This window comes from Siphateles boraxobius, unplaced genomic scaffold, assembly GCF_051911475.1.
Source record: "Siphateles boraxobius isolate OS27281-9 unplaced genomic scaffold, OSU_SipBor_1 35, whole genome shotgun sequence".
In the NCBI taxonomy this organism is placed as follows: domain Eukaryota; kingdom Metazoa; phylum Chordata; class Actinopteri; order Cypriniformes; family Leuciscidae; genus Siphateles; species Siphateles boraxobius.
Window position 1 is genome coordinate 11,958,878 of NW_027508975.1, and position 20,112 is coordinate 11,978,989.

General features: G+C 37.3%; 1 protein-coding gene across 1 annotated transcript in view; it reads right to left on the reverse strand.

Annotated features, from left to right (window-relative positions):
* Positions 1-404: 404 nt before the first annotated feature.
* Positions 405-20,112, reverse strand: part of lpcat1 (lysophosphatidylcholine acyltransferase 1) — a 36,368-nt gene continuing 16,660 nt past the window's right edge. The window contains exons 3-15 of the mRNA XM_077196419.1: positions 19,774-19,913; positions 14,094-14,308; positions 11,757-11,869; positions 11,535-11,595; positions 8,524-8,582; positions 7,977-8,011; positions 7,457-7,511; positions 6,946-7,028; positions 5,562-5,687; positions 2,572-2,725; positions 2,341-2,433; positions 2,046-2,187; positions 405-1,140 (exon numbers count right to left, since the gene is read on the reverse strand). Coding sequence (XP_077052534.1) covers positions 944-1,140; positions 2,046-2,187; positions 2,341-2,433; positions 2,572-2,725; positions 5,562-5,687; positions 6,946-7,028; positions 7,457-7,511; positions 7,977-8,011; positions 8,524-8,582; positions 11,535-11,595; positions 11,757-11,869; positions 14,094-14,308; positions 19,774-19,913 — 1,473 coding nt within the window. The 3' untranslated portion in view covers positions 405-943. The remainder of the gene's footprint in view (positions 1,141-2,045; positions 2,188-2,340; positions 2,434-2,571; positions 2,726-5,561; positions 5,688-6,945; positions 7,029-7,456; positions 7,512-7,976; positions 8,012-8,523; positions 8,583-11,534; positions 11,596-11,756; positions 11,870-14,093; positions 14,309-19,773; positions 19,914-20,112) is intronic.

A 20,112-nucleotide genomic window follows, 5' to 3' on the forward strand; every position in this document is an offset into this window, starting at 1 on the left:
AATATAGTCATATTTTCCATGTGTTGGTAGTCAAACTCCAGCTATGCCAGCATCGTAAGGAAAATGAAACAACACTTTATTATCATAATATTAATAATAATGCAGAGAAATGCTCAGAAACTGCTTAAGTAATTTCGTACTGTCCAGCAGTGTCAGCCAATCACCTCTGAATTAACGCATACCTCACTTTCGTCATTTTTGGTTCAACTTTGCTTTTTAGACCGAAAGAAAAAAATAGCTCAGAAAAAAAATATCATAACCACTTTTCCCTCTAACAATACATATAAGTGCTATTGTTGTTTTTAATGTACACATCTCTTTACATCTCAAAACATGTGTTTTAGGGTTTCATGACCATTTAATGTAATAGTGTGAATTTGTTTTTAGTAATAACATCAGACATATTTGAGTTACTTAATCTAGTGTAATAGGATTTATTAATGAAGGAATTCCGTTCTTGTAAAAATAAAAAAACAGAGACATTTACAGGTTCACTCAAATTTTCCTTTTTACCAATATCTTTGTGAAGCACATGGTGGTATGTTTCGTAATATCGCACCTCAACACCCTGAAAGACATCAGCCAAGATGAGTTTTTTTTTGTGTGCAAATATTAAAACCACACGCTTATTTTATAAAGGAAACAATACTTTATATAGAAAATCTGTAATAATCTCTCAAAAAAGAAAAAAATGTAAGGCATTCAAATGTAGTCAGTTTGGTTTCCATTCGTAAGATGTCAGACAACGAACCGTCTCGAAGATTTTGAACAAATCTCTGTAAAAAAAAAAAAAAATCCCTGGGGTAATGAACCCAGATGCAAATTCCGATTCAACTTCAAGATAACGTCTGTCATCACCTCTCCTGTACACAGAAGTACACACATGCACACAATAATACCCTTCCACACTGAGGGTGACAAGCTGTGATAGTAAAAGCTGCTTTTAGTCCTGTTTCTTGCTGTGTGCAGCACTGTGAGTGTTTGGATCTCGAGGGCTGAAGTCAGCACAGAGGCCGTTAGTTGAAGGCCGAGACTCTGAGGGTGAAGTGGACTCTCTGGAGTGTTGAGGGATTGGCTCAAGGAGACAGTGGTACTGCTCCACAAAATCAGGACAATTCTCCATAAACCGGCAAAAATCATCTGCCACAAAACATAGCATGTTTACAAGGTAATACATACCAAATATATGAGACAATTTTAATCAATTCAATTAGATGCAAAAACATAATAATCAGGTCTCCATTTCATACATTATTTTTTTCAAGAAAAAAGGGCACATTTTCTACACATGTCTTTAGCATGCAGTGTCCACTTTGGCCATTTTTTCTTGAATGTGCACTTTGTAGTAACATCAAAACTTAAAAAATAACTTATTTAATATTACATTGAAAGGTAATATATTTTATATACATTTACTAAATTGCAACTTTATCATTGTGTAATTAGATGCAATTATGAAATTACATGTACAGATGTTCTTGGGTCCTTTTTAGTGATCCCCTCTAAAGTTCAACATAAATTGCATTTAATAATATATATTTAAACTATAATATATTTTCATTATATTGTAATTAATTATATTGGACATGCATTTAAGTGTCCAAAACTTTAAAAATAATTACTGTGAACTGAACAGTATATTATTTCTGTAATAAGTAACCTTTTTTTCATCATCACGTTGTCTTTAACAGAAAATGTAATTCTAATTAATTATAACTTTGTAATTATAATGAAACTATAAGCCCCTCTAAAACTGTAGTTTTAGAATATCTAAGGAGTTGTTGGGCATGATGCAGTTTTTTTTCTTCTTAGAATGCAGCTCAGCCAATTATAATCAAGGACCAGAGTACCATTCATTTTATCATGTTGCTCACTGTGACCCCAAACAAAGATGAAGTGAAGCCGATCTCAACGTAACACAAGGATTGAAGTAGCAAAGAAGTTTTAATTTCCTTGTTGATATTTTGTTTATAATAAAGCAAGCACAAACACCTAAGCAAGCAGGCGGTCACATGCAACATGTACATTAAAGTAAAGGGTCCTACCAAATGTGATCTTCCCTTTGTCTTGGCAATCTATGGCCCTGAAGAGATCGCAAACAGCAAAATTCCCAATGCCTAGAGCCGTTTTCAAAATGATGGCCAGCTCATCTTCTACAACTGCTCCATCCTCCTTTGCTTCAAACATCTGGACACAAAGAAAAGTTCAAATGTTAAATGTCTCGATTACAAATACATATTAATAGCTATAATCTATTAAGCAGAATATATTATACTGCACATTTAATGTGTGAGATCTTGTCTATTTGAAACAACGAGAGATTTTAGAAACTCAACCCACCGTAAAGGCCAGTTTAATGGTCTCCAGGTATCTGAAAGGTCTGCAAACCACAGACAGGGCGATGACATACTCTCTCACATCCATCTTCCCATGCTGGAAACAATTCGTTCAAATGTCATCACAGTCTGAATGTAAACGCATAACTGATTACAACTGATCTGTTTGAAACGCAAGTCAATTTGTTTTCCATACAGTCACGCTCTAATAAAGAACATTTGAGAAATGTTTAACCTCCTCAAAAAGAGAGAAGATGTCCTGGACTGCTTCTGTCATGGATGTATTCAGGTACCGAGCAAAGCCCTCCAGATCCAGCCGGCTTCCACACATCTTATGGGCCCTGGAGGCTTCTTCATGCAGGACTTCATCTGTGACCCTCGTCTTCAGTCTAAGAGAGAGGACGAAAAATTATTATTATTAAACCAAATGTGCCACTGTCTGGTGAACTGAGAAAATTTAAGACTAGTTAAAATTTTAAAATGTTTCAACCTAGAGAATCTTATATACTGATATATGATAAGATATCGTAGACGACTACTACTAATAATAATAATGATGTCCGTTTTTATCCTTGTGTTGTCTAATGAACTGGAACGATAAAATGATATATCTTTAAAAGTATTGAGTAGACTTGCATTTCTAACAAGTCACTTTTTGGTTTAAAAAAGAAGAAATATTTCTATAGAAACTCAGTGAATTGTTATTTTGAGAGATTAAGGTTGTTCCATGAACTACTGTCTTAAAAGAAGAAAGCAAAATGGATCTAACCAGCAGAGGGAGAGAAGTGGACGACTCAGAATAACAAGAGGACAAGAACATCAGGGTCTCTAGTTTGAGAAACAGACCCCTTACTGGTGCTCAGCTGGCGGCTACGTTGAACTGTACACAATAAACAGCTTTTCATCACTAAGATACTAGGCTTTTAAGAGTTTCAAAGAGACAGTCACATCTGACACTGGCAGAAAAAAAAAGAAAGAAAGAAAGACAGAAAAAAAAGAAGAAAAGGGGCAGGATGGGCAAAAGAACAAAGACTGAATGGTAAAAGTATTGTAGATGAATGAATCCAAGTTTGAAGCTTTGAGTTATAGTGGGAACAGTTTGAAGAAGCATCCTACAGGCCAATAACACCTACGGGAAGCACAGCAGAATGCATTACATTAAACTTCAGTTGAACCTCTTAATAAACTGACTGCATATGGTCTCTGCTACATGTGGAGGATTCTTCTGAGTTTGAAGAAAAACATTTTTGGGAAATAGAAGATTAAAAAAAAATGAATACTTATTACACATTAAATTTATCAAAATGGACACAAAAGACATTTATAATGTTACAAATGATTTCCTTTTCAAATAAATTATATATTGTTTTAACTTTCCACTCAAAGAATTCAGAAAAAAATGTATCATGGTTTTAAATCCAAAAAATATTAAGTAGCACAACTGTTTTCAAATATTGATAGTGATTTGTTTTTGCACCAAATAAGGATATTACAGTGATTTCTGAAGGATCACGTGACACTGAAGACTGAAGTAATGGCTGCTAAAAAAATAATAAATTAAAAAATTTTAATTTAAAATATATTATAATAGAAACAGTTATTTTAAAATGTAATAATATCCACAATATTACTGTATTTACGATCAAATAAATGCAGCCTTGGTGAGCATAAGAGACTTCCTTCAAAAAAGTAATATAGAATCTTACCAAAATCTAACCATTTTGATAGCCCAAAACTTGCCGCTCTGGATTTCACCCATCTATTCAAATTAGAACTTGTCAAGTGCTTTAGGCACTGGGGCTTAAAAGCTTAAAGAATGTTATAGTTTGACCCTTATTACTACAGCAAGCCATGTTTGTTGATTGCATTTCCTCATCATATTCACTAGAGGTCAGCATGTTCACTGCCAGATGATGAGCATCAGTAAAAACCAGCCCATCGCTGTACCACCAGTGTAAAATCCATATTCAGCCTCAAATTCAAAGCAAACAACGCCCATGTTAACTTCTCATTATGAGTGCAGTGCTGGCAGGCAAAGAGCTGTGTTTGATTTTTTCATCAATCAGCACAGCGCTGCTCATACTATTGAACGTAATGATCATTTAGGGTGTGGCTCTACTGAAGAACCATAGATCAATACTAGGATATGTAGAGCCGAGCGGTGGATGAACGTGCTAATGGATTGATTGGCTGGATGGTTGATTCAACCAATGACCAAACCCAGCACCTCATGTCCCCGAGACTGTCCTTCACTGTTATAACCTACTTTACTAAAACATAAGCACTGATTCTTTCAACCTACAAATTGAGGGATCAAGTACATTAAATAAATAAAAAATAATAATAGGTTCGCTGGTCTGCTAAACACACCTACAGACCAGCCAAAGTCCATGTTCGTTCAGAGATCATCTGGTGCACACTGCACAGGAAAAAGGCTAGGGCTTTAATCTGACAGACCATCTTTAAGCAACTTCCAGGAACCAGGGGAACACTTTTGACAGACTCTCTTCCGGTAATTCTCATTGAAGCCTTGTCTGACTGGTCACTGCTTAGTCACTCACCAACTCAGGACATCCTCATGATAATAACAGAGGAAAAGTATGGTATCAAAGTTATGTTTACAAGATACTGGGTTGCTAGCATTTCATAATATTCTTTGCTTTTAGATTCATATCTTTTGCATGGACAACCATTCTTAATATAAATTCCTTAACATTAATGTACAGTAATAGATGAAAAACTCATCAACCAATGTGGAAATACGGAATTACACTATTTTTGATCAATAAATTAAACTGTACAGTAAAAACTGAATTATTGTGAAATATTATTGCAATTTAAAATAACTGTTTTCTATTGTAATACATTTTAATATATTGATGACAAAGCTGAATTTTCAGCATCATTACTCCAGTCTTCAGTGTCACATGATCCTGCAGAATCTTCTTCTTCCTCTTCTTATTATAATATTAATGTTAAAAACAGTTGTGGTGCTTAAGATTTTTGTGGAAACCATGATAATTTTTTTCAGGATTATTTGATGAATAGAACATAAAAAAAGAGCATACTTTATTTGAAAGATACATTTTTGATCAACTTAAAGCATTCTTGCTGAATAAAAGTATTAATTTCTTTAAAAAAAAAACTAAAAAACAATCAAAAAACCTTGCATTGTCATAGACATCATGTGGTGGTGTTAAAACTTAAAACTACTGATCTACTCACCCCAAACTTCGTACCAGTCTGGCTAACTCCAGCAAGCAGGTGTGTCTGGGCAAACGCAAAGGGCCTTTGGCCATAGCAAGCTGGCAGTCCTCAAAGGAGTAATCGATAATGGGCAACCCAAGTGCCCTATGGAGAAAACACAACAACAAACTATGTTTTATTACTGATTACAGGACACTTGGGCCTTTTAGAATGATTTTATATATAAAGGCCTGGTTTCACAAATAGGGCTTAGATTAAGCCAGGATTAGACATTAGTTCAATTAGGACATTTAAGTAGCTTTTATAAACATGCCATAGAAAAAACATTACTGTGTGCATCTTGAGACAAAACAATGGTATTTTAGGATATGTCAGTATAAGTTGCTTTCAGTTAAAACGGCTCAAACATGCGCTTTAATCTGGGACTAGCCTTAAACCCTGTCTGTGAAACCAGGGGTTGTAGGAAGAAATGTAAAGCCAAACAAACAGACCTCAAAGTTCTTTTGATCAGAATGAAATAGAGAGTATGCATTGACGTAACATTCCTGCAGAAACAACAGCCGGACTGAGTGGCAAAAGAGCCTGAATGACTTTAATGACAGGATTTAATAGGGGAAACGGCGAAAACGTGAGTAAAACAAACGATTATCAGTTTAAACTAAAGGTTGGACTCGATATAGTGTTCCTAACAACTTACCAAAGATCCAGTGATCCATAGATATTGACATGCAGCCAGGAATCGTGTTTCCTGACATTTATAAAGCCTGATTTCAACGCCGGGGAAATACATACGGCATATTTGCCTGTAAACACTTTATATAAATATACAATATAGGTAGGTCTAAATCCATGTGATCACTTATATCAATGTTATATATATATATATATATATATATATATACACACCTCGTCCAGGCCAAAAACTTGTATAGTCAGTGTTTATTTAAAAAATCCCAATTTTGCAGAATATAAGATAATAATTAATTGAGGAGTTGTCAATACAATATGTAGGGTATGATTTTACCTCAAAATTCAACATAATGACACAAAATGATAACAGCAAAATGATAACAGCAAATCAATGTTTCGCTGCCTGGAGTCCAGTTGTTTCTGTGAACTGTAGCGATCCATTTGCTTCTCTTTTCTGTAGCTTTCGGAAGTCTGTAAAAATATACCTCAGATTTCTTGTCAAATCTATTTGTACAGTAAATCTCAAAGCTCTTTCCCATTTTAGATGTGTTTTTCATACATTCATGCTGAAAACCAATGCTGCAACTTAGTCTTTTTGCCACTCAGTAGGCGTAACTGTGCGTAACAGTGACATCATGTGCATACCCTTTATAAAGTGAGAATAACATCTTTGTCATGATAAGTTTGTTAGGCCTTTTTAAAATCCACTCACTTGGCCATGATGCGTCTCACATTGCTGGCAAACAGGGCTGGATCCTCCTTCTCTTCTTCTGATGGGGTATATGTAGGAAGATACTGGACAGAAAGAACAATTTTTTATTATCATATATATTTTTTATTTTTTATTTTTTTTGGATGGTCACATTTAGATATTCTATTGACTATACATAATGTTGCACCTACATGTCAAAAAACTCTCATAAGAGTATACCATCAAACAAAAAAAATTATATGAAATGGAAATTAGAAATGTTGAATTGGCAACCAACTGAAATAAATACATTTGAAAAATACTAAAAAAATAAGTTGTTGAAGTACTAAAATTACTGACTAAAACTTTAAAAATAAATAAATAAATAAATAAATAAACAAATATATAAATAAAAACATAAAATTACTAAAACTTAAACTGAAAATGTAAAACCGAAAACTCAAAACATTATTTTAGTAAATAAATAATACTAACATAACACTGACATTTAAACCAAAATGTGAGTTCTCACCTCTATTTCTACGAAGTTATGTAGCTGACATAATGTGAGCCATAAAATCTTAAACCTGAAAAAGATAATGGTATTTCATTTTAACTCACCAATATATACAAGCACATAAAACTTGACCATTACTCTACACCCAGAGGACTCTCTAAAGGTGGTTTTCCCTTTGTAATGTATTTTCCATAAAGCAATACTGTCATTATAATATACTAAGAGGAAAGATAAGGGTATAGCTTACCCAAAAACAAAAACTGTGTTTTTTTATAATTATGCATGTTGTTTATTCACCCTCATGTAATTCCAAACCGGTTTGCATTTCTTTATTCTGTGGGACATAAAAAGAGACCTTTTGAGAGAACCCATTGATTTCCATTGTATAGAAAAAAAAAAAATACATTCAATTATCTTCTTTTATATCCAGCAGAAGAAAGAAACTCAGGTTTGGAGCGACATGAGGGTGAGTAAATGATGACAGAATTTTAACTTTTGGGTGAACTGTCTCTTTAAAGTAACTCAAGAGACTCACGCTCCAGGCCCTTGCCACGTCCATGAGATTGTATCCTGTCAAGGAAGTGAGAAGAGAAAGATGTAAATGAATGGGATTAGCATCTCAAACAAAAACTGGTAGTATCCACCTGAACAAGTAACTAGCCTGCGCACACACACACACACACACACACACACACACATACACGTGACCTAAACACTTGAACTTGACCTTGCTCCTCTGACAGCACAACCTTGACTCTAGGGGCCCCGACGCCCCGTACTTAAATTCCAGTAGCAATAACTGCTAAGAGAAAACTCCCTATGTTTTCCAGGGAGTCTAAATGAAACCTGATTGCTGGGCTTGTATTATTTATGAGAGAAGGAGACAAAGACATTACAGATGGACAGACAAAAAAATAAAGGTTTCAACAGTGGAACAAAAAAAAAAGTTATCTGATTGGGCAGTAAAAATGAAATGTAAAGTGTTTGTGACTGAAAACACATAATCCACAGCTCCAGACCGCATGTATGTGGATCAGTGACAATAATGACACACCCTGTTTGGGCGTTGAGGTTATTCTTACCATCTCATTAGGATACCGCAACAGCACAGGCTGCACAGGAACGCCAGGGATGAACGCACCTGCAGGAAAGGAGGGACAAAAGGACGGTAAACAAGTGGGAATCAGAGAGATCCTTTGCTTTGACCTTGTTTTACTCCAAGGGATGGGTGTGCCATTAAAACTATAGCCTGTCCCATTTGAAACATGACCCTTCTGTGTGACTGAGTGTGAACTTAAGAATCCAAATCCACTGACCTCATCCAGCTTTAGTGTTTTTAATATACAGATATCCCTGCAAACCAATCACTTGCTAACATTCAAGCTTTGGAAGATGGTACCTCTATAATGAATAATAATAAATCATTTAGAGGATCATGATCATAATTTTATGAGCTGAACATTCACTCAAGAGATATGTACACTTAAAAGTGTCCTTCAGTGAGGCCGGTTGCTTATTTTGTCAAATCTGAATTTTTTTTAAGTCTTTTTTTTTTCTAGCACTTCTCATATTCAACCCTCCACAGAGACTGAACTCACTCAACGCAGCTCTTACGCCGCCTTCACACTGGCAGTTGAAATCAGCTCCGATACGGCTCCGAAACGACCGGAAGTCATTCATTTCCTATGGAGATTCGCAGACCGCATGCGAATGGGTCCGAAACGGGTCCGACCGAGTGCGGTGCGAAGAAAATCGTGTCCGTTGGTCATCCGGATGCGTTCAAAAAATTGAACTCTTGCGAAAATCTACGGACGGTTCCTATCCGACAATTCCAGCGGAAGTTAGCGTTGCTATGATACTGATAAACAAACCTGAATTCTTATCGTTATAAAATCATTATTTATTTTATTAAAAGTTAAGTTGTCATGTCATTTTTTTATTTTCATGATTTGCTAACGTTATTAGGGCAGTTAATACAATTAAATTGAAGGCCGACATCGAACTAAATGTGATATAGTGGTATAAATTATACCACTATATCACATTTTTCAGCCGACCTGACATGTCAACGTCCTGAGCAACTTTCCTCACGCAGCAAAAAAAAAAAAACTTTCCTCACGCAGCAGCCTTCCTATTAATATCTCTATAACCCTCATCAGAGAGATCATACAGAACTGACAAAATCAACCATTCTAATCTCTCCGCCATTTTTGTTCTACCCGCTTCCGACGCTTTTCACTGTGTAGTACGACGTCCGTTGGGTGCGTATTGCGTACTACGGAGCTGATTTCAACTGCCAGTGTGAAGGCGGCGTTATACAGAGCAGGTCAATGCAAATATACAGCACACTAATCATTCATTTGCATCTTTCATCAGAGATGTTCTGTGCTGGTATTTGACTAAAGCTTGGTTTATACTTGAAGCATTCACATGTGCACAAGTCTGCCTGTAATTTTTAGGCAGAGCAGAACTACTGTCAAAAGCACCATTTATTTTTTGTTGCATACACAGTTGCAGCTTCTCTGTTTTTCAATACAATTAAATGTAATGACTTTATATTCAAAAATCCAGGTATTTGAACAGTTTGGTAGTTTTATACAGAGCAAAAATTCATTCATTCCCACAAAAGATGTATTATATCTAACAGAGAACACTGCTCTAGACCTGCCTAAAAAACAATCGATCAATGTCCAGTAGGGATGGCTCGATAGCACAATTTTGGCTTCGGTACGATACCAGAACCTAATACCTCGGTATCGATACTAAAAAAACACTGCTTGAAACTCTCCACTACCACAATGTGCAAAGAAAAGGTATCAAAATGTAAAAAAAATAATAATAATTCAGTCAGGGAACATACAGTAGGTTAAATTTTGAAGAAAAAAACCCCCCTGAAATTATACAATTAAAATAGGTTAATATCTATAATAATAGATTAACATATAATAATAATAATAATAATAGAATAATGACATGTAAACCATTAGCTGTCATGCATCAACAGAGAATTATCAACATTTATTGCATTTATTCATCTTGGTTTGGTTACTGTTTGGGTTCGTATTAGTTTAATGCATTGCATAAAGTAATGTTAACATGCTAAACATGTATTAGTATATTTAATTTGCTAGGTCATTTAATTAGTGATTGATATAGATTAATAAATGCTATAATACTGTTAGGTCAGGTTACCTAATGAATGTTGACAAATGTAGCTTAATTATAATATTAGTACTATTCATATTACTACTATTACTCTCTCTCTCTCGGCTTATTCCTCTAGGGGTCGCCACAGCGGAACTAATATGCCATTCATTTTACTATGAAGGATGGTTTTGTAAAAAACGGAAATCAATCAGTCAGACTCGGAATAGAGGTGCTGCAATGTACAGTATGTGTAAAAAGTTGTTTTCGTTTTTTTTCCTGAAGAAGAAGAATTAAAAGTATTCATGTGGACTATGATGCCTTTCGAGTCATCAACATAACAATGGAAGCCATACTATATGAAAATGGAATTCAAAAAATGCACTTCTGCATTTCATTCACATTTCTGTACATCATCAAAAAGCACCAGAACTCACTGCACACATTCAAACTCAGATTCTGGCCTTGTTTTTGTTTTGGAGAGCTATCTGGCTGCACACCATCAGAGCTGATGTCGTCTGGTACACTGAGAGCTCCAGTATTAAAGGTTGTAGAAAGAAAAGTGAGATAGTCCGACAAGAGAAAATAAGCAAGGCATAGAGAGAGGAGGAGTGGGGATTAGAGGAATAGAACCAATACAATGACTGACAGAGGAGGGGGGGATTTCAGGAGAAAAGACCATCAGACACACAGGAAGTTGAGGCCAAGCACCAGATCTCTCAGCGCTGTGAACCATGATGGGCTGCAGATTAGAGAGGGTACAAAGAGAGAGCAAACACCAAAGCACACATATACCCACTATAGATAGCTATATATAAGCAAATTATCTTCAACAAACACTCTTAACATTTCTATCGCAAAGACTCAAAAGCAAAAAACACAATCACGCATTCCAGGCATTAAAATTGCGTTTAGTTGGCAGTGGGCACAGACAGCGTACTACACATACCAGGCTTAAATGCGATGAGACAGGATCTATTGGTGCATGTGCCCTCCGGGAATATCATGATCTGGAAACAGGCCACAGTCAGAGGAGAAATACCTCAGTACTGCTCTAACCCACAAAATCATGATACAAAGTGGCCCAAAAATGTGTTTGGACACTTGTACTGTACGAATGTCATTACATTAGATGCAAAATATCAGATGTCTATGTGTGTTTGTGCGGTACCTGAGGCCATTTGCCATCAGAACACGCTCTGCGTTTGATCTCCTCAACGGTCTTCCTCCGAGAGTCCTGATCAGAGCGTGACACAAACACAGGCCGAATGAACTTGATAAGAGCTAAAAATTAAGAAAGGATGGAGGGTGGGGGCAAATGAGAGAAATGAGGGTCACAGAGAGAGAGCAATAAAAGCTTATATATTTTTTTGAAGTGACAAAAGGGAGACCTAAAAAGTAGGCTAGTCAAATCTGGCAAAATGCTAAGAGTATAAACTGAGATTTCCTATAATAAACTATACTAAATAGGCCCAATGTAGAGGTCTGCTACCCGACCCGAGCCCGATGGGTCCCGAAAAATGTGCGGGTTTCGGGTCAGGTTCGGGTTAATGTTTAATGAACGGGTTCGGGTTAATGTTTAATTAACAGCCTCGGGTTCGGGTCGGGTTCTGGTTTAACTAAGAAAAACTAAATAGGCTATATATAGTTTGCGTGCCGTGTGCTTTGCCTGCTTGCTGTGTTGTGGCGAGAGAGAGAAAATACATATGTGCGAAGATGTGCATACACACAGTCTCTCTCTCTCAAATATAATGATAATGATATATATATATATATATATATATATATATATATATATATAATTTTTTTAAATTATTTGTTTTATTTTATCATATCATTTATATCACAAAACTGTTTTGCGCATGCGCTACCGCTCTCGCGCGCTATTTCAGTCACAATACAGACAGACAGACGACGACAACAAGCAAACCATGAGTCTGATAAAGCAAAAAATTACTGAGGGAAAACTTATGACAGTTCCAAATGATGAGGGAAAAGCTGCAATCTGGAAGCATTATGATCTTGTCGTTTCAACCAGTAAAGAGCCCAGTGGTTACGTGCAGTGTAGAGCTTGCAAAGCTGTCTTGTCGTATGACAGCAAAACGACAGGTACATCTTCTTTACAGCGACACACTGACCGTGGATGCACTCGTCCAACAGCAGGCCTAGCCGCTAGTAACAACAGACAGTCATCTCTTTCGGACTATCTATCTCCAACAGCCAAGTCAGTACCAGCTTCTGTAAAATCTAATGTAACAGAAAAATGTGTGGAGTTTTGCTGTCGGGATATTAGATCGTTTCATACGGTTGCTGGACGAGGTTTTATTAACCTAGCGCAAGACCTAATAAATGCGGGGGCTACATATGGCCGTGTCTCAGTGGACAGTGTGTTACCTGATCCCACAACCATCTCTCGGAGATGCAAGGAAACCGCGACCTCCAAAAGACAGGCGCTGGTCAAAGAAATATCGGAGATCATGTCTGATATTAGTGTTGGGATGACCACTGACATGTGGACTGACGACTATCGCAAGATCAGTTTCTTAACTATCACTTGCCACTACATCACACCTGATTTTTTGCTTCGAAGCAGAGTCCCTACAACAGCGATGTTCCCTCCTGTAGCAGCAGCACTGAGAGGAACTTCAGTGCATCTGGACTAACTTTCAATCAGAGGAGGACGACGCTGAAACCATCAACTGTCGATGCCGTTCTCTTCCTTCATAACTCATACTGAGAAGGATGTTTGTGTAAATAGTTTTGCAACAGTGCGTGAACTTTTTAAAGTTTAAAGTTTGAGTTCCAGAGAAATTTGTGACTGTTACACCTGTTCGACCACAGCAAAGTTACGTAATTGGTAAGTTTTTTCTCTTACTGCTGTGCTGCCTGCTGATAGGGCCGCTTCGCCTACATGTATTTGTTTAATATGTCAAGCAATCATTAAATACAACATAGCATATTGCAAAAATGGTATTTGCTGTGAGAAACAGAATGGACCTCGGGTTCGGGCTTAATATGTAAATGTAATTGTCGGGTCGGGTCGGGTTAAATGGTCGCGGGTACGGGCCGGGTGCGGGCTTCAGTTTAAAGCCCGTGCAGACCTCCAGCCCAATGCACAAAAACATTTCAGATAATTTTCTTAACTATCTTTCCTTCCAAAAACATTTTAAAAAATCTTTCTGACCAAACTTTTAAACAGTAGAGTAGCGCTTAACATAAAAAGGGAAAACATTATTTTATCACATCTCATCTCATTTACATTTTAATTTATCAGACCCTTTTGTCTAAAGCAACTTGCAAATGAGGAGAACAGTAGAAGCAGTTGAACCAAACTACAGTTGAACCCAACTGAACAAAACAGCAACAATATCTAAGTGCTGTGACAAGTCCAAGTTAGTCAAGCACAGTACACATCTCAATTTATCAGATGCAAAAGCTTTAAGTTGAACTAAACAAACCAAACAATTTAAGTTAAAAAATTTGTCTCTTAATATTTTTAAAAACTTACTGCCCCAGACTGGAATGTCTTTACTCTCTGCCTTCATCACTATTGATGCCATCGTCATGGTTACAGGGATGGCGTCAAAATAGGATGAGTGAGGGGCCATCGTGAGGATGGGTGCTTCACTGGGCAGCGCCGGCCGTCCCTTTACACGGACCCAGTGAAACCCTCCGGAAAACCACATGGCTCTCATGATGGCTTTTAAGGCCAGATCTACCAGCCTGGAGAGAGAGAGAAACAAACAAAAGGGAAGACAGAGACAGGGTTAGTAGGAGAATATCATCTGCTTCCTGACATTGTGGGCAATTCAATTGCCTTCACATCCAACTGACTGTAGTACACCTCATTTACTGTAGCAGTCAACATGAAACTGCATTGCAAACTATTGTACTTCAATAATGTGATGCGTTTCTTAGTTGAATTATTGGATATTCAATCACAAAAAATAAAAACTGTAAAAGAGCGCATTACATTATATTGTAATAATGCACAGGAAAATGTATAAAGAAAAGCCTATTTAGGATTCATTTAAGATTCATGTTTTACTGTGGTTTTTGTTTTCACAGTTGGGATGTCTTTAGAGGAGGCTGAAAATTTAGTTTTGACTAGTTAAGCCTTAGCTTTCTACATGGACTTCTTCAAGCTAAATATTACCAGCTCTAGAAAATATGTTTTAAACACTGCTGGCTCATCAACACTGAAACACTCTCACGCACACATGCAAACCCTCTTAAACTTGCACAGTAGCGAAACACATGGAAGTTGACGGAACATTCTCGGCCACCGTATGTTCGTTACTAGGTAACCAACAACATCACGCGAACAAACGTCGTGATGGAGAAGGTAATTTGGAAGAAAGCTTGTCTAACATTTTTAGGCTTGAACATATATAGCCCAACGTATACATTATTATTGATGTAGTCAAAACTCTACAACTACTTTGGAACCAGGCCAGAAGCTTCGGCTCAGTTTGGCTAGCTTACGTTATCTGAAACTAAGGGAAATGTTAGTGGGTATGGGAAGGAATGAAGATGTATTTCTTCATTTTATTTTAATATTATACTGTATTAATAGTCTTTCTAGTTACATTAAGGCTACATGTATTAAAGCAGAGTGCTCTGGGTAATATTTTATATCCTGTCAGAACGTAAATTAATCATTGCCATTGCATTTTTTATTTTTCAAAGATGTCAGGGAAAAAGCAAAAATATATTTTATCATTCTGGGCACCAAAGGGTAAGCCCCCTAAAAAGGTTACAAGGCATCAAAATGTGCAACAAACACTTACAAGACAAAACACATTTCATAAGCGAGAGTGTGCACTCTTGTGTACACACACACATTAATACTGTAATATGTTTATTTGTTCACAATGTCCCACCACACAATAAATCATTATATCATTTCGACTAGACACATTCAAAATGCAAAAAGATTTGTTTTTCCAAACTGTTTGGAGCAATTTGTTATATTTTTGTATTTGTAATTTTGAAATATAACATTAAAGAGTATATTTGATGTGATTAATTGCTCTGTCATTTATCAGATTTACCAATTGTTATAATTTCAATTTGTGCTGGTTAATTATGAACAATGGGTAAAATTGGGGGGTGGGGCTCCATTAGGGCTCCTCCCCTAACCGCATGTAATCTCACTCCAAGCTTCTGATAAAACTTGAGAACCCTGCTTTCCAGTATTTTGAGCATGCCTGTTCAAACTTACACTGTTGACAAAGACAAAAACCTTTCCTCTCCACACCTCACAAGAACAAACTTGCGCACAATGCGATACAGAAAGACACACACGGACATACAAACAGACAGAGAGAGAATATAAAAAGCCCTGTTGGAAGCTATCAGTTGATAGTGGAATGGAGACTGTGTGAATGGAGCAGTGTGATGTGACTCCGTATGTGTGAGTAGGTGTGACACACATACGTCATACACACAATACACCTCTCTTATTTTTAGCAGTTTAAAATTGTGAGAAAGAGCGAGCTTTTAAATATCTGAGGATATTTAGACTACTGCTTTGTTCCAAAGTAGTACCCTAGTAATCGGTCTATGTTGGCAGCAAGCTTCTAACCAGTGGATCCTCACAAGTGACTAAATTGAAACATTGTACATGGTGAGCAACTGCAGTAATGCTCATTCTCACATGCCACATAATGCTCACCACATGAACTGAACAGACTCACTCAGTTAATTCCAAGAGTTTGATGCTAGCAGCTAGCTTTTAAGTGTCTCAACCACAATGGAACCCAATGATACTGAATCAAGCAATGATTAAAACACTGTAGATGCGCAGCGAATGCATTAAAACTCATACGACACACCCAATGTGAAGCAAAGTTATTATTAATACAGTTAACAAAATTAAAACCGAAAACATTTTCATTAAAGTCCCTGTAAAGGCAATTTTAAAAATATATTCTAAACACATTATAAATGTTAGAAAGGAATTGCTAAAACACATTACAAAGACTGAACTGTGAAGTTCTGAATTGTGGAGTTAGAGCGTTAAACAGTTTTTCACCATAACTATTTTCCGGATTTTTTGGGCGGGTCTAAAACGGGGCTCGATAACGCACTGCAGCCCCTGAGCTCCTGGACACGCCCCTACTTGATGACGCACTGGATCGAGCCACAGAGCCTGGCCGCTCCCCTAATAATATTTAGAATTAGAGCACATTCACATCAGTTTGCCGCTCAATCGCGAGTTACTGTCAGTATTATTAGTTACTAAAGCCTACAGTTTGCTAGCTAGCTATGTCTTCGTCACGGAAATACGTATTACCTGGATGCGGTCACGTACAAAACAGATCGGTGTCCTTATTTACATTTCCGAAAAACGATCACATCAAGAAGAGGTGGATTAATTTTGGTAAGAGCCACTTTGATGGAGAGCTGAGGATCACCGCAAACACCCGCCTCAGTAGTGATCATTTTAAACGGGATAGTTTTATAAACTTTCGTCGGAGACAAGTGGGATTCACTGATAATCCGCTGTTACTGGTGAATGGGGCCGAACCGACTATCTCCCGCCTCAGCCTTCATCCTCCCGTCGCGCCGACAACTGGTGAGTGCTCCCCGCCAGTGGGCGTGGTTTCAGCGCAGCCAGCGGACACGCCCCCAGCGTTTGAGAGCAGAGACTACTGCTCATTTTTTCAAGATTTTGATAGCTTATTTTATGTACTTGCCGGCTTTTTTTATCATTCAAATTTGGTTGGGTGGCTAATAACACATTTTTCTGTGGTGTGACAAACTCAGAACACAATTCATTTTGACTTTACAGGGACTTTAACTAAAAGCTAGGTTGGTTGGGTGGTGATGGCGCAGTGGATAAGACACATGCCTTTGGTGTGAGAGACCCGGGTTCGAATCCACTGTGAGACACCAATGTGTCCCTGAGCAAGACACTTAACCCCTAGTTGCTCCAGAGGCGTGCGACCTCTGACATATATAGCAATTGTAAGTCACATTGGATAAAAGCGTCAGCTAAATGAATAAATGTAAATGTAAAAAGAAAAAAACTAACATACTGTACGTGTAACTGGGACAACCTCAAACAAAACTAAAATACATATGCATGACTCTAAAGCTAAAATAAAGGCCACAAATTAATTTTAGATGTTGATACATTACACAACGTGAAACCTTTACAACCGGCCTCCTCTAAACACCAACATGCAAACTAAAAAAAACTAACAATGATAGTGTGGAAACTAATAAAAAATGTAAACAATAAAAACCCTGATGTAAAGCACATGATAGATTTGACTATGGCACTATTCATTCCAAATTTGCATCCGAAAACACACTCTTTGGAAGATCACTAGGACTTGAAACAGATCTTAAAGGTCTTTTCACGTTACTTGCTTGCTAGAAGTACGGGTTTAAGAAAATATTGATACACGTGAATATCACGATACTATGTTTGGCGATACTCTATCGATTCTCAAAAATACTTTATCGATATTTATTTGTTTACATCCAAGGTTCGTGTTAGTGGCTTTCCATTCCATTTAAACCAGACCACTATATGGCAGTTATATCAGAACATAAACTGTGACAGGGAGAGCAAGGGTGCATCGCTAGAATTAGTAAACCCATCTCGCAAGAAGATAGAACTATACCAGTTCCCGGCTGGGTTCAGAGCTGAAGTGTGGACACATTTTGCTTCCACTATAAAGAAACCACTAAGGAGATTGACAAGAGTGATGTTGTTTGCAAAATAAGCCATGCTAAAATAGGCGTATTCGGGATACACATTGTATCTAAGAGCTTACTTAATATCCCAACACCATCCGCGCTACTGGGCGTTATTATTAAATATGTACATATTAAATATGTTCCTCTCAAGAACATCAAAAAGGACTGCAGTGAGAAAACAATTAAGAAAGCATCTGATCTAAGCGATGTGGATATATTTGCACGAGCTCTGCAATTCAGCACTCCAGTCACAGTGAGTTTATTCATATAGCGTTTTATACAATAGATTGCTCTAAAGCAAGTAGCTTTACAGTATTAAATATTAAGCGACCTTTGCCCTTTCTGTAATATAAAACTGTGAACATTTAAAGGTGGGGTATGTGATTCGGAAAACGACTGGCAGATTTTGAAAATACACAAATCAAATGGTCCTACCTTCTTTCCTCCAACGATGGCTCTGACTCCACCCATTCGAAGAACATGGACGCGCAATCATGCACGAGCGGAAACTCAGATGCGCGAGAGATTGTAATGACTATTTACTACTAATCATGGAACCGGCTTTACTGACGAGATGCGCATGCGTCACAAGCTTTGAGTATGCGCACGAAGGGAGTCACGCACACTGGGGGGAGGGGGGTATGGTACAACCGTTTGATTGACGAACTTACTGTCCAATGATTCCAGGTGGTCTTGGAAATTATAGGCTGGAGTTTTTCGAGTCCTGCCCGTTCCACAAATGATTAAATTGCTTAATTTTCATTTCAGTGCTTCTAACTCAGTGGCTGTAAGTGGGTTAGGAATAGGATTTCAAGTTATTTTGAAAAAATTGACAAAAAAGAGAATCACATACCCCAGCTTTAAAGTAAGATCCAATAATATAAACGAATATACCTAAGAATCCTGCAAGCAATTAACTATTTTTCCTTTACTTAGATTGCACAAAAAATTGCCATATAAATGTGAATGAAGATTCCACTGTTTTGATTAAATAATTGTTTTTTTGCTCAGATTTTATTCATATAGGGGTATGTTCTTTATGACCGTTTCTAAAATTAGATCTTCCAAAAAAAAAAAAAATATTGCAATATATCATCTTTCTTACAGAATTGCAATATCACAATACATCATATTGTAACCCCTGTATCATGATACATATCGTATCGCCAGATTCCTGGTGATACACAGCCCTGGTAGTTACCTGACTGCAGTTTATCAGGAAGTAAATCATGCAAGCGTCTACATTCGCATTGGCTAATCATTTGAATATGCCAACGGTTGCTGTAGCTCATGTCACCTCAAATCCTCTCATTGAAAATTAATGACTTTCGTTTACTATTTTCTGCGAATTGCAGTTTGAATGGCTCTGTTGGCCTGTTATAGCAGTGTAGTCTCATGCAGAGGGCAGAAATGTAGAGGCTGTGTAATGTTCCCGAACTCTCACATCTGATTAACATTTCTGATCTGTTACTCACCCCCTCCACCAGGATAGTGGTTCAACTGCATCCTCAGAACGGCCAACGGTAGCCACGAACGCAAAGGGCCAGGCCAGCAACATCATGAACGCAGCAAAGAGCAAACGGACAGGGAACAGTGTCACAGACATCACAGCTATCTGTGAGAGAGAGAAAGAGCGTGTTAGAGGTAACCAGAGGTTAAAATCCCAAATATTTTCATGTTGATCCAGAATTTGCCAGTATAACTTTAAAACATTGCCTTGGAGCTGTAGAACACCGAAATTGTGTATGAGGGAGGGTCATTTATGGAAAGAGATGGGAAACAAAAATATGCAGTGAGACCATAGTGCATTTTGC